Raw genomic sequence first — 15,108 nt, 5'->3', positions numbered from 1 at the left:
ATAAATGCAAATTCATTTTATTATAGTCTTCACACATATTAGCAAATGAGTTTTTCATTTTACAAAAGGCTTAGCACATTTTTGGTGGCAAGTGACTTTTTCAGAAATCAAGAGAAAATGTTTTTTATATGCAATTATGAATTTCACGCTGTTTTCTTACACTATGTGTTGTAATATGCACTTAACCATGAACGAAGTGCCTTAACACACGTACACTCATGACCACTGTGAGGCATTTTGAGTTTCTGACATTTTATTTAAAAATAAAATTATCTGCTTTCTCTAAATACGGCATAAAACAAAATTTTAAAATGAAAGTAGTTTTGCTGTCCTCTTTCTGCATAAAAATTTGGGTAAGGAAAATGAAGAGTGGTGGCCTCATTTTGCAATCCTGTTTTTCAAGGATGGGAGGGTCAAATCGTTAAGAAAAATATTGACAGAAGCTATTAGCAATCATAATTAGGGTGTCCTATAATTCTGCATGCGACGACGAAGGAGGGATCGCTAGAAGTCCAGGTGTTGCTTGCCTCCGGCCATCATGCCACAGCCTGGGCCCAGAAGCTTGGAGGATCCTGCCAGATCCTGTTTGCTTGAGCGGCTCACTGTGTCTGACAAGTCTGGAGGCAAATGCAGTCGCTGTGGCAGAAGATTTCGGGAGGAAAGAAAGGAGAGGAAAAAAATTAATTTTGCTTTAGCTGGCACACTTCAGAATACAATATTATGCTCTGTTGATCAGCATTTAGTCTTGCAGATGAAATTCCTGCTAAAACAGTTAGTCAGACCAAGACCCAATATAATCACATCTTCTTCCTACTAGGTTTTAACAAATTCTAGCCATCACAGACACCAGACCAAGGATCTTAGTGGAACGTTTCCAGAGTCCAAATCTAAAGACATTAAAATTTCTCTCATTTTGGTCAAAATGAAAATACGTAAAAGCACAAATAAAGGCGTACTTGGAAAAGAACACTGTTGTAGTAACGGCGGGGTTGTTCGTTGGCTTTGCTTTGTTTTTGCCAGGGCTCCAAAATGCTATTTTTAAATTGAATGTAGCTTTTCAAATGTTTGTTTCCCTTTGTCTATTAAGTTGACCTGATGATTCTATTTCAAAGCAATACTTTCCTTAGGAACTTACAATTTTTGTGGAACTGTTAATATAATGAAAAAAAGATACCAATCAAAGGATCAATATTTTTTAGATCCTCAGATAAGTCAGCTATGACGTCTGTTTCAGGTCTTGGTAAGTTTGTTTCTATGCATAACATTGGTCATGTTTTTAAAAGTAAAGGGTGGCTCTGAACATCTCCCCTGTTTTAACCGTTTTTCTGCAGATAGAGGCTGATTCAAGCAGATGCACGAACTGACCATAATTGTACAACAGTTCCTGTAATCGGGGAGAAATATTCACATTTCAAAAGGACTTTTTTGGTTTTCCAAAGGATCTCTATCAAATTCCTTTAACGACCAGTGCCCCCAGCCTGTACAGTTTTCATAAAAATCCTAACTCAAAGGAACATGTCTGTTGGTTGAGGCACAGAGTGGGTGTGGGAGGCTAAAGGTAGGAGAGGTAGGATGGAGTGTCCACTGATGACTGGCCAAGACCTTGCAAGAGTGAACTGACCTGGAGACAACCTAACTGAAACCCTTCATTTGGAAAACTCCTTACAATATGGGGAGGGGGGAAATGAGAAAGACAGAACCTTTTTTTGGGGGGGGTTCAAAATACTGTGATCCATCAGCATATGTTCTGGAGATTTTCTTTCCTGATACAAGGCTTCTTTAGTGCCATGTAAACACAAGCTGTGTGAAAAGGATCAAAATATTTTAAGACATTAAAGAAATTTATGACAATATTCTTCCTTCAGTTTGAGGTACTTAGTTTTTACTGCAGACATACCTAGACTGGAAGACACTATTATGGACCAGCTACTATGACCAGCAAAGATGTCAGAAAGGTCAAGAAAACACTGTCACATCCATATAGTAATATCTGCGTAGTAATACTCATTTGTATCCATAGCACCCAATCTGTCGTATATTAAATAACCAAATGTCTATTTCTTGAATGATTTTTTAAAAAGCTCAAATAAAGACATACTTATTTCCTTGTTTTAAACAACTCTTTCATTTCTTCATAGCCTGGTCTCCCCTTCTCCCTCCAAGGATTTCAGGCAGAAATGGAAGCATGAAAGGCTCAGGAATCTAACAGACACGCATGAGTCTAAAGTCTAAGGCTATGAATGTCTTTGCAGTGTTAACTCTCTGTGTTCATGTGAGGAAACTGGAGGGAAAGAGACATTTAATTATATGTCTGAACTTTAATCTTTCTTTAAGATCCTGTAGTTAATGCTAATGACTAGGACACATGCATGATCTGAAGGTTACCTGAAACTTAAAGAAAATTCACCATTAAAAAAATGTGTGTGTGTGTGTGTATGTGTGTATTTTTGGTTGGGACTTCATAAAGATTATGTCAGATGGTGATTCGGCTATTTAGGAAATCAATTTGACTCAGCAAATATTTAAGCCCATTCAAAGCAAGGTGAACAGAGCACCTTCCCCATTACTTCCCATTCCGGGAGCATGAGTAAGACAAGCACTGGTGCTAACCACCAGAGCGGGCCCTTCAAGTGATGCCTGCAGGAAAGGAGAGACAAAGCCGAGATCGGGTGGGGGGTTAGGGAAGGAGAACGCTTCATGGAGATGGGCTAGGTGTTAAATAATGAATCGATTCTGACATGGAGAAATGGTGATTTACTTAACAGGGGAGCAGATACATCTTTAAGAGGCATTCGGGTGAAGGTTCATACTGTTTTGATAATCTAAATGAGGAAACTAGTAGAGTGATTCGGAACCAGCATATGACAGTTTATTTCAGGAGCTTACCTATTTGCTAAAAATTTCTCTTCCTCTGCTTCTCTAGGCAATGAACATGAGCCAGTTGGCTGAAAGCCCTTCACAGCGAAAGTAGCTAAATGTGATGTGTGACATGCTTAGAAATCTTTCAGGTTGAATGGGTTTGAAGAAAAGTCAAATATCATTCTTGTGTACCTTCTAAGCACAAAAATTTGGGTTGATATGGTTAAGTGCTTCTCACCAAATGCTACACGGTGAACGCCAGTTTGCATACTTAGGTCCTTTGAGAAAGGCCAAGGTTGGCTCCTGGAACTATGTGCCGGCTCTGTTGATCGTTACTTGAATGAGCATACTCTGTACTCTAAATTCTCAAGCAGTGGGTTTTTGTTTTCTTCCTTTCTCAGCCTCCCCCTGTGCGCCATGTCAGTGCGGTATGAGCAGTGAGGAAGGAGAGATCAGGTTCCAGGCTTGCCAGGTGTGTCAGGAACTTTTCCTTTGAGGCTTCCAAAGCATTTACACACTTGACATGTAAATGTTCAGATGCTGCTGTACCCCAGATCTGTCTTGTGAAAAAATAGGCTGGAAGATACCCTGCATAGCATATGACCTCCTTTTGACTAAAGCTTGCAAGGCTGTGGGGACATCTATAAACTTTTGGACCTTGAGGTTTCACTGAGTAATGGTTTAAATAAAATCAGACTATTAAAAAAAATATAATACCATTTTCAACCTTGGAAACCAAATCAAGGTCTCCCTCTTCCTTATTTTAAACCTGGTGTTCTGAGGAGAGGGCTCAAAACATATCTTACATCTTGAGTGGAAATTTTTCTCACTGGATTTTCTTTTCCTGGATTCCAGGAGGAAGAGATTGTGCTGCTAATAATGCAGGAGATGCCTATCTGGCTGGCTGCCTCTTTTTTCCATTCATGCCTTGTCTAAAATGATGCCTCCTGTGTAGCCAAAGGGGTTTGAGAAAGACGTGATTGCTCCCACCTTCGCACAGAGGCCTAGGTGATTTGCAGCGATCCCACTGGATTAATGGGTCCCTCTTCTCTGGTGCTGCAAGGTGGGAAACAGCAGGGCTGCCAAAATACTCCGGCAGATTACGGGAGCTCCTGCCAAAAGGCCCTCTCAGGACCCAGGAAGCCCTGGGTCAGAATAAAGCGACAGCAGCAGGAGAGCTTCGCTCTGCAGCTCTGTGCAGGTACCAAGCCCAGCCAGACTCTTAGATTCTGCCCTCTCTGCCTACATCGCTGTCTCTTTGCTGGGTTTAGCCACTGTGTGTATGTTGTTCCTTCTTGAGTCAGCAACTAAATGGGTCCTAGAGACACACAGGATTGGATTTCCAGGCTCCACAGCAGTTTCCCTTCCTAATTCCTTTCTCCCAGCCTGCCAGCCCCGTGCTCAGCGCTCACAGCTCCTAGACAGAAGGGGCAAGATAATGAATCTAGATTACACCTGGATTTGAGACAAATTGCAGGTAAATACCCATTAAAGTAAGTTTAATCAATTTACATTTTTCATATTTTGCCAAGACCAAACCACCAGGCACTGTTTGTTTTCTGTTTGATGTAGTACATTTTAACCTTTCCCAGAAGAAGAGAGAGTTGTTTCAATCCTTTTTATATGTTGACATGTCCTGAACAGTCACACTTCGCATTCATCAGATTCATAGAAATTAGTGTTAATATTACAAAATACTTTCTAATAGAATTTTCTTCTGTTCTTTGAAACACAGCCATTTTATTTTATTTTTTTTATTCAAGATTTTATTTTTAAGTAATCTCTGCACTTGGTGTGGGGCTCGAACTTACAACCCTGAGATCGAGAGACTCATGCTTTACCGACTGGGCCAGCCAGGTGCTCCCATAGCTAATTTAAATGAAAACTTGTAAACACCTTAGAATATACGGGCTCTACCCTGGTCACTTAACAGAGGCAGCCAGTGAAAGTTCGATACATCCGTCCTTCTGTCACTCTTGGACAAGTCAGTTTCCCTGTGTGAGTCTCAGTGTCTGCTCATCTATCACACGAGGATGATTCTTCATGAGACTGCTGTCAGGAGCAAATGAGATGTGTAAGTATTCTCTGAAGGAGCAAGTAGTACAGTAATTTATTTGTATCTCCTCTTGCTCCAAAAAAGTTGGGATGGCTTATAAAAATACATATGGTTCAACAAGATAAAAATAAGTGAGCTGGTTAAGGCAAGGAAACAATTGTACAAATGTAATGAACTACACACAGTTATAAGCAACAATAACAGAATATCAGACTTAGCAGGTCTCAGTCACTATGGTGGCGTCTGAGCACGGAGTGTACATTGCCCTCTTCTGCAGCCTGGTGAAGAAACCAAAAAGGAAACTGCGATCAGAGTCCTGGTTTCTGGAAAGACTTAAAAAGTCTAAACTGTTTCCCTCATACTTAGGAATGCAGTAGCGAAAATGGGGCACACTGGGTGCCTCGCTTCTGGGCCTGTGAAAATAGGCATGGAGGTACCACTGAGGAAATCTGGGGTCCAGCTTGTTTTAAAAATCTGGCTTTTGCACATGTCTTCATTGCTGACAAAAGAACTAATAAAGGACAGGTCAGAGGATGAAGCTTCTCTGCTTGAGTCTTAAAAGCCTTTCCCCCTCTTTACACGACGAAGAGAAAAAACAAATTAAGAAAGACACACCATCTTACTCCATTCCAGATTCTTTGAAGAGCCAGGCAGTGCCCTCACCTGGAGGGTGACTTGCTGATTTCTGAAGCCACACTCTGGTTATGAGGCACTGCTAGGAATGGCACAGAATGAACCCGAGTTCAGGCTGAGTGGCTAGACACACTTCCGCCCCCTCCCATATATGGCTTCAAAAGGGGAGAAGTTTATTTCTCGCCCACTTTGTAGTCCAGAAGTAGGCAACTCGGAGCTATGAGGACTGGCCTGCCATCCTCAACAGGGACTTCTTCCCCTTCTGGCTGCAAGGCTGCTGTTTTGGCGTCTCTCCGTGGGAAGAAGGGGCCAAGAAGGCCACGTCTGGAAGCTGAACACATCACTTCCACTCAAGTCCAGAATTTATAGACATGGCTGCACCTGGTCGGCTACAAGGGAGGCTGGGAAATGGGAAATGTGTGAAAATGTTAACAAATCTATTCCTATGGAAGATGGAGCAAATGGCTATTGGGAGACAACCAGCAGTCAGCTATAGTTTCCAGAAGGGCCGTAGCAATATGATCACGAGCCAGAGCGTTCCCTCAGAGTGTGAGCCGCCGATGACTGTCTGGGGCTCCATTCTTGTTTTCTGACCAAGGAAATGAACACCTGATGCCTCCACGAGCTCAGGGGGCGGGGGGGGGGCAGGCAGTGACCAGAATCTCTCTTGCTCTACACATAAAACGAGGTATTTCCCTTTCTTTACTGGAAAGCCCGGCTTCCTTCCATTGGCACAGGATGGAGGGCAGAGGGAAGGAGACAGAGGCAGCAAATCTGGTATATCCATCGTCATGCTGTTGCTATTATTTCTTCACAAGATTTTCTTTTTCATTTTACTTACTTATTTATTTTTTCAAAGATTTTCCTTATTTATTTGAGAAAGAGAGCACAAGTGGGGAGGAGAGGAGGAAGCAGGCTCCCCGTGAGCAGGGAGCCCGACGCAGTGCTCGATCCCAGGACCCTGGGATCATGACCCGAGTCGAGGGCAGATGCTTAGCCGACTGAGCCACCCAAGGGCCCCTCTTCACAAGATTTCAGCATGTTGTTTCAATTTACAAGATAAATCAGTGTCATGTGCTCTTATGTAATGATATTTACTCGATACACTTATTCCATCATTATTACATTATGACGATGTAATGTTACATTGCAATTATATCTGGTTAAAATTTTGCAAAGTGGAAGCTGCATCCACCTAATTTTTGGTGAGTTTTGTGTTACTCTCCTATATGAGTAGGCCAGGAGAAACAATGCCAGAGCCAATTTTTGCTCTTTTTGCATTTGGTAAGTGTGCATCTGGTAGTGGCTGAGTATTTCTGGAAAAAATTCTGCCAAACACGGTCAGGTTTTAAGTTTTAGTTTTTGTTTAAAATGCCATTCACTCTCAGGGTTTAAGATTAAAATTGTTTTATTGAATGTCATAATTATACTATATCCTTTGAATCGAAAACAATTCATTTGGTTCTTCCTGATTGATCTGAAAATTAGACAAAATTTCAGAGCTGGCATATTGCATACTGGCTGCCCATTGAAAAATGCTCAGGTGTGCAATTATTTTGACCGTCAATTATATCTGACAGTATTGTCTTGCCTCCAAACTCACCTCTCTGAAAGCAGATTGTGAAGAACTCACTTGTCTAAACAAAAGTGTGATTTGTGAAAAGGCATGTGTCTGTGGCAGAGATTGCTAGTTTACTCTATCTATTCTCTTCTTTTGCATTCAGTAAAGGAATCTCTGAATATTAGTGGGGCACACGGCCTCCCAGAATAAAGGTCACATTTCCCAACTTCCCTTGCCGATAGATGAGGCTGAGTGACTCAGTCCTGGTCACTTCATCTTGGGCAGAAGTGCTATGGTTAAGTTTAGGGTCAGGTCTGCGAAGAAGGGGAGATCGCTTTCACTTCCTCTTTCCCTCACCTTGGCGAGGGCCCCCTATTGTGGGCCTTGATCCACCCTTCCTCATGGGGTAAGGAATCCCCGGGCAAAGAAGATGTGCCTATGCTCTTGGTATTCAGAGTTCAGAATTCCCTGTCCAAATGGCTACGAGGTCCGTGCAGGTCTCTTCCCCATGTTCATGTCCCAAGGAAGGATCACATTGTCTCCATGCACACCCTGAGTCATGGGAGTAGCCAAGGGACTGCTGTTTGTGTGGCGTGTGGATGGAGTTTGGATTGGAGACTGGGTGTCCCCGAGCATATGGACCTGTGTGTGGGTAAGGGAGACAGGAGCGGGAAAAGAAAGGAGGTGACTGCAGGCCAGTTCACCCTATGTCTCCAAGTTCTAGACTGGAACCCATATCCTAAATTTAAAGTTGACCTTCCAGAAAGTTGTATTTGCCAAGGAAGGAAGATAATGCATTTTTTGTGGTTTCTTGGCCTGATAACTTTAAAATGTTTAGGCATATAATGACTGTGAGGTCCTTTATCTGCCTTATGGCTCAAGGCTCCACAGAGGTTAGCAGCAAGCCTCACTCCCCTCTTCCCACTTGCTGAAATGTGGACTTGAGGGTGGACGCTGAAACAGCCACTATGGAGCAGTAGCTGGAAGCTCTGTGCTGAGGGTGTATAGCAAAATGAGAAAGTTACAAGTGGAGAAAGACAACTATCATATGATCTCCCTGATATGAGGAAGTGGAGATGTAACATGGGGGCTTAAGGGGGTAGGAGAAGAATAAATGAAACAAGATGGGATTGGGAGGGAGACAAACCATAAGTGACTCTTAATCTCACAAAACAAACTGAGGGTTGCTGGGGGGAGGGGGGTTGGGAGAAGGGGGTGGGGTTATGAACATTGGGGAGGGTATGTGCTATGGTGAGTGCTGTGAAGTGGGTAAACCTGGCGATTCAGACCTGTACCCCGGGGGCTAAAAATATATTATATGTTTAAAAAAAATAAAAAATTTAAAAAAAATGAGAAAGTTAGTCAAGGGTTTCCCGATACCATCTGGCCACCCAAAGACCCTGGGTCACTAACTTGGGCTTTAAAGTGTGACATATGTGAACTTCTCCGTTACTGAAGCCACTGTATTTTTGGAGTTCTGCATTAGTAGCCTAACCGGCGTCCTGGTTAAGCAGAATTTGGTACCTGAAAAACAGAGTGCTTAAGTTCTGGGATTTAAATGGCTTAGTGGCTGGAAAGTGGGTGGTGAGGTCCGACTGCAGACCAGAAGGCTGGTGACCCCTGTTACGATTGTGGTAACTTGGGAGGCACACCATATACCTCCTGATCAGTGGCTCCAGAAGCGCTGGAGAAATTCAGGGTATTGTTGTGTTAGCTGCTTCTTGCCACTTTCAGCAAAGTTATTTGTAAAAGAGAAAGGAACTTAGAGCAGAGCTAGGGAATTTGGAAGAAGGGTTAGAAGGGACCATGCCTCTTAAAGGAGGTGCTCTGCCTGTAGCTGAGAGTCGACACTGAGGGAAGGCTTGGTAATTTGGGGGCCTCAGAGGACTGAAGAGGCCCAACTATTTCTGCCTTGCATGGGGAAGTAGGCAGCCTTCACAGATGGCCGTGCCCCTCAGTCTTGGTGAAATGCCCTCATTAAAGGGCTGGCTACAAAATGGGAGCCAGCTCGGAGATGAAAGCCACATGAAGGGTACTGCCTTCCCTCTCAAGTTGATTATATTATTTAGTATTTTTAAATATTTTATTTATTTGAGATAGAGAGAGAGTATGAGAGAGTGGGTGAGCACAAGTGAGGGCAGAGGAAGAGGGAGAAAGAGAAGCAGATTCCCCTCTAAGGAGGGACTGATGCAGGGCTCGATCCCAGGACCCTGAGACCACGACCTGGGCTGAAGACAGATGCTTAATCAACTGCGCCAACCAGGCGTCCCTCAAGTTGATTGTTTTAGATGGAGTCAAGCTAGTTACCAACAAGGTGAGAGGGATGTGGGTAGAACAGAGAGGCCGGAAAAGACTCAAGACTTCGAAGGTTAGCAGTTGCGGTGGACGTGTAGCCATTCCAGCCTCTGGAGGAGGGAGAGGTGGGACTTAGACCTGTCGGGTTAGGTGCATTGGTACTTGAGTCAGTGGGAGGAGAGAAGCAGCAGCTGTCTTCCCGCGGCTGAGTCCTGCGGTGCGCAAGGACTACTGTGGGGACCTTGCTTTCTTTGCATCAGTATCGCAGTGACCGGTCAATGGCTCCATGGGAGCTGAGAGGCAGGTGCAGAAGTGGAGGCCAGACCAGCGTTTCAGGGCCCAGTTACTCACTTCGTAGGGGGTCATGGAGTACTGCAGGGGTCATAGTGAGAACTTATCACCCCCAAGATCACAGCCATAGAGGGGTGCACTTCCAGTTAACAGCCCTAGTGGTGGCCTTCTAATTCCTCACTTTGCTGACTGAGGCAGCAGCAGTGTCCCCGAAGGCCAATTTGGAGGCACTGTTCTTTAGCCCTTCCAATTATTTCGCTAGCTCCCTAGTTACCTGGGATAAACTCTCTCCTGTCCGTAAAATAATTCAATGGAATTCGATGGCATGGGCTTCCTATAGCTGGATCCTAGAACTATGTCCAGACAACTCTTGGCTGTGATTACTCGCATGTGGGACTGAAGGGAAGTGAACAGATTGGGAACCTTCTAGAGTCTTGATGGGATTGTCCTGCCAAAGAAACCACAAGCCTGGTCTAAAGTCTAGGATTATCCAACCCCTAAAATAATCTTAGGTCCCCAAACCTGACCTATTAAGACTGTGCAGCCCCCTAAAAGCATTCTCTCTGATGGTGACTTCATGTAGCCATGAATGATAATGGATAAGGAATAACTTCCTAAAAGGATACAGAGGATAAGGGAGTTACTTCCAGAGAACAGAACTGGGGACTACAAACTGGGTTGAAGTCCTCCACTGGGAGGGCAGAGAATTCCTGGTTTCTACCAGCAAGATTCTCCACTCACCCGTAGAGAGTCATAGGTGTGTGGGAAGAAGACTGCATGGATATTTGAGTTCCATGGGTTGTAGACTATGACAGAGACTGATGATTATCCTCCAATACCTACTCTCCCTTTTCCCTTTGGTGGAAGAGGTTTTGAATAGGCGGCCACCCTGAATAAAAACTCCACTTCCATGCTTTCCTTTCAGCTAGCTGTGGATCACATGACCAAATTTAAAGAGAGTAGTGATGTTGCAACTTCAGGATACTGGAATGGTATTTGAACTCAGGCAGCCTGGCTTCAAAGTCACATTCTTATTCATTATTCTACATGCCAGAACTTTTCTAAGTACTAGAGATAAAACAGTGAACAAGATGGGCAAGATCCCTGCTTTCAAAGAACTTATGACTTCAGAAAGGGACTATACACAGACATTTACATGACTCAAGGAGAGATAGCTAACATATAGGAAAGCAAACAAAGATAATTCAGATAGTGAGAGATGCTTTTAAGGAAATAAAACATGACAATATGATATTGGCTGGGGTGGTACCACCTTATTTGGTAAAAGTCTTTCTGGAGAGCACATTTGAGGTAAGATTTTCAATTTGAGAAGGGACCTCTGAAGACCTGGAAAAAGAACTTTCCAGGCAAAGATCATCAAATGCAAAGTGTTAGGGCAAGAATAATCTTGGTATGTTTGAAGGACAGGAAAAAAGTCAGCTTTCTGGAGCAGTCAACGAACAAGGGAGTGGCTATGAGAAATTTGGCTTGGTAGGGAGGTATCAGATTGTGTAGGGTTTGTAAGTGACTTGGACTTCTTAGAGTGAAGGGTAGCAAAGGACTGATGTAAATTTAATTCTCTGAATACAAGGGCTATCTCACCCATATCCTTATAAATCCATGCATAGACATTTTTAATAATATAAAACAGTAGCAAACAGATAGTATCCTATTAAAGATAGAATTTTCCAAAATGCAGTATACACATGCTTTTCTAGATGTTGTAATCTTCTGATTCAGAAGAAATATTCTATCTCCTAAGTGACGCACAGTGTTTGCCTTCTCCCATCCTCCTCCTGAGGAGAGTGGTGGTTCCCAACCTCCCGCCAAGCGATGGGCAGCTTCTAGCTGGAGTGGACGGACCCAGTGTGAAATGTTCATGGAGGAGAAACTCGGGCAGTACTATTTGTGGGGCTGGTTGGCTGAGTTTAATCTTCTTCAAATGTAAGCCAGAATCTTTTAGAAAATATTGTAAAAAGAATACCACCAAGTGTCAGGCCCAAGGTCCATGATCTTTCAGACATTTAAGATGAAGGGGAGTCATGTTAATTTCCTCTTTTATTTCATAGATCGACAGAGAACAAACTAGATGACTCCCAAAGAACTTTGCTTACAATGGTTTTCCCTTCCAAACAAAAGCCAGTAACTTTTTCTTTCCTTTTGGTTTGTCCTTTGTTCTTTGGCACATTTTAATCCTCATTAATGCTCTACCATGAGTAGGACTGAAAAAAAAAATCATCCAGGTAATAAACGGAATAAGGTGAATTAAACGATTGCTTAAACTTGGACAGTAGCAATGCTTGAAATCACTCCCATTAGCTTCTTCCCTGGGGTAAAGGGAGGATGGGATGGATAAGTCACACATGGCCACGGCCATCCCTGTGACCCACAGCTTGTGACCCACTGCCTCCATGAGACTCTCTCTATCTCCCCAACTGACTCCCTTCCATTCAACTTTCCTTCATTGTGCACAGGGCTTCTTACTCTGGCAATCTTTTTACTGGTCTCCAACTGCTGCTTACCCCAAGGCTTGTGTGGCTCTGGAGCGCACAATGCAGGCCAGAGCATATAAGCTCCAGAGTGCGTAGAATTTGAATTAAGCTTCAGCAGGGCCAAGCTGAGAGATGCTTGGGCCCTAGGGCCTACTGCTTCTGTGGCAGTAAGTGGAAGAGACAGGGAACTTTCTGTGCACAGACAGTCATTCTGATAGGCTCTTTAAGCCTGCTTTGTCCAGGAAGCCCCCTGTCTACCCTTTGCAGTGAGGAAACGTTCAGAGCAACATTTTGGGTACTAGCCCTCAGGTGGCTTCCTAGTAGTGAGATATTTTAAGAACATATAGTATTTTAGAGTTGAATGTTGAGTCTGAAAAAAAACAAAAAACAAAGCACAACACCACAACAACACTTCTTTTAGAAATAAATTCAAACTACTAATTATGTGAGAATTTCCTTTTTGTCCCCTGTTTTCTTTTAAAGCATACGGGAACTGTTTTGGAGGTGGCAAAAGGTAACATTACCTTTGTTTCTGTCTACTAGAATTCAAACTAATGTTTCCTCCTTCCTATCATCTGAAACCTCTGACTCTGTGAACTGTGAGCACATGAATGTGTGTGGAAACTCAAGGTGGATCCCTAAATCCCAGAGATTTTTAGAACTATGGCAGATCTGCTGTTCAGTTTAGGGACTGGCAGAAGTCTGACCGATAGTTTATGGAACAGATGAATTCTAAGATCTGAACAAGCAGAAAGAATTCTGAAATCAGAGAATTGCTTAAGTTATCATATTAACGTCAGTCCATTAAAAAAACTTTCAAAACTGGCAGCTTTTGATGAACACTCCATTTGGAAATGAGGCAGTTGTATCTTTTTTATTTTTTATTTTTTGTCTATAAGTGCAGCATATATACAAAATATATTGATTTCTTTTTGGCTATCCATGAATGAGTCCCGAGAGCATAATGGCCAATGTGTTTGCTTGGATAATGCCCTACAGTGTATGCAGAACATTGCTCCACCAAGCCCTGAGATGGGGTATAAAGTGCCCGGTGGAAATGGCAATGTAAACCATCCTGACAGCATTAAATCTCCTGACCACTCTTGAGTTACTTTGAGACCCCCACATTGCGGGGTCTGCGAGTTCCTGGGGATGAAGAAAGAATTTTTAATGGGGCCAAATGTAGGTGTTTACAAGGGGGAATTGTTGTTTTTTATTAGGAGCTGCCTTATGTTCAATAGTTGTATTTACTTTGTCAAGCTAGCCAGAATTAGAAATCCCCATTGCTAGGCAGCCTAGAGCGTCTGCAAAGTATTTCTGGGCATTCAGAACTGAAGCATGTGCTGCCCAAAGGCAGGTTTCATTACAGTGTGTTATTTAGTCCTCCTTCGTCCCCCTTCCCCCAACACCCCCAGATCGCAGCGCTTCTATAACAGGAAATCTTGGTTACTTTATGCTGAAACATATTTACATGACTGAAACACGACAATTAACACATTTGTAAAGCTTGAGGGATAGGCACACTTTAATGGTTTTTTGAAGTAGGCTGATTTCCTGGAGCTTTTAATCTTATTTTATTTTGTTCTGCATGCATGAGCAAGTTCTTCTTTACTATAGGTATTTGACAGAGTCTACCTGGTATGAATGTGAATGAAAGGAAAATTATACAAAAATTAACTTTGCCAAACTGTTCCTAACTTTCACCGGCTCAATGTATAGTGAGGACTATGCTCTTATTTTTGACATGTCGTGTTAGCTTTTACACAAAGGCAGTTAGGAAGTACGTTTTGGGTTTGACAAAATGAAATGTGCCTTTTTCTATGCCAACTGCGGAAAAACTTTCATAGTGAACGAAAAGTATCAATTACAGGACAGTGATTCCCTATTCATGTTCAGATAGAGGTACCCTCTCCTAGGTGATGTACATTTTATTTGCTCCAAACTTAAATTAACACTCAGATGGTATTAAGTACTATTACTTGATAAGTGTAATTATGTGTGTGTGTGTGTGTGTGTCTGTGTGTGCGCCTGTTTATACACATACATATAAGTATGCAACATGGCAATGTTATCGTATTTTAATATCTTTGAATTCTATAGATCAATTACGGAAATCTTGGTAAAATTCAGGGGAAAAAAAAAAAACAACCTTTCATATTAGAGCCCTGTAAAATAAAATGAAACCTTCCACTTTCCCTTTGATATCTGAAAGCATGTGAAGCCTGGAAACCACCCAGCCCAACTCTCACTTAAAAGTTTATGGCGAATTTACAAATTACACTGGTTTCAAATAGTCACCCAGTGCATCTATCCCCACCCTCCATAGACCTCCCTCCTTACCAGTTTCAAAGGGAGCTCAGTGAACAGACTGGGCAGAGCAGGAGCCCTCTGTCTACATGCCTTAGGGCAGTGATGGGGCAGCACCAGACCGAGCGCTCTAGCTGAGGGAGACAGATTAGGGATGAGGACATAACTCCAAAGAATAACCCTGCTGAAGGGACTCCACTGATAAGTGAGCGGAGAATCAGCTTAGTCTTAGATAGAAAGACTAAGACTATAGAAGACTATTCCCTCTCTGGGAATAAGGGGGCTTAAAGTTAAAAGAAATGAAGCAAATAAAGCAAGAAAAAAAAAATACTGATGACCAGAAAAGAGCAATATATTTGTGAGTATATAGATAAATGACTGTGCCTACTTTCAGGGATTTTTTTTCCTTTGTTTATTTGACTTAATTAAAATGTATATTTCTACGGAAATATTAACAAGAGCTAAGTTTACTTTTCATGTGAATAGTTAAGAAGTAATTTCTCATAGAGTTTGTTTTCTATTCTTTGAAAACTCACTTGCTTTTATATGTGGAGTATTTTTGCCCTACCACTTAACTTTACCACTGTGCCAAATCTTTTTACGAGGAGGTCTGA

At 42.5% G+C, this 15,108-nt stretch overlaps 1 protein-coding gene across 1 annotated transcript in view; it reads right to left on the bottom strand.

Annotated features, from left to right (window-relative positions):
- ELP4 (elongator acetyltransferase complex subunit 4) overlaps positions 1 to 15,108 on the bottom strand; it is a 242,755-nt gene continuing 227,647 nt past the window's right edge. The window contains exon 10 of the mRNA XM_044259021.1: positions 1 to 636. Coding sequence (XP_044114956.1) covers positions 505 to 636 — 132 coding nt within the window. The 3' untranslated portion in view covers positions 1 to 504. The remainder of the gene's footprint in view (positions 637 to 15,108) is intronic.

The sequence above is a fragment of the Neovison vison genome, chromosome 7, assembly GCF_020171115.1.
Source record: "Neovison vison isolate M4711 chromosome 7, ASM_NN_V1, whole genome shotgun sequence".
Lineage (NCBI taxonomy): Eukaryota > Metazoa > Chordata > Mammalia > Carnivora > Mustelidae > Neogale > Neogale vison.
The sequence above is the reverse complement of the archived record's forward strand: the minus strand, read 5'-3'. Positions and strand labels throughout refer to the sequence as shown.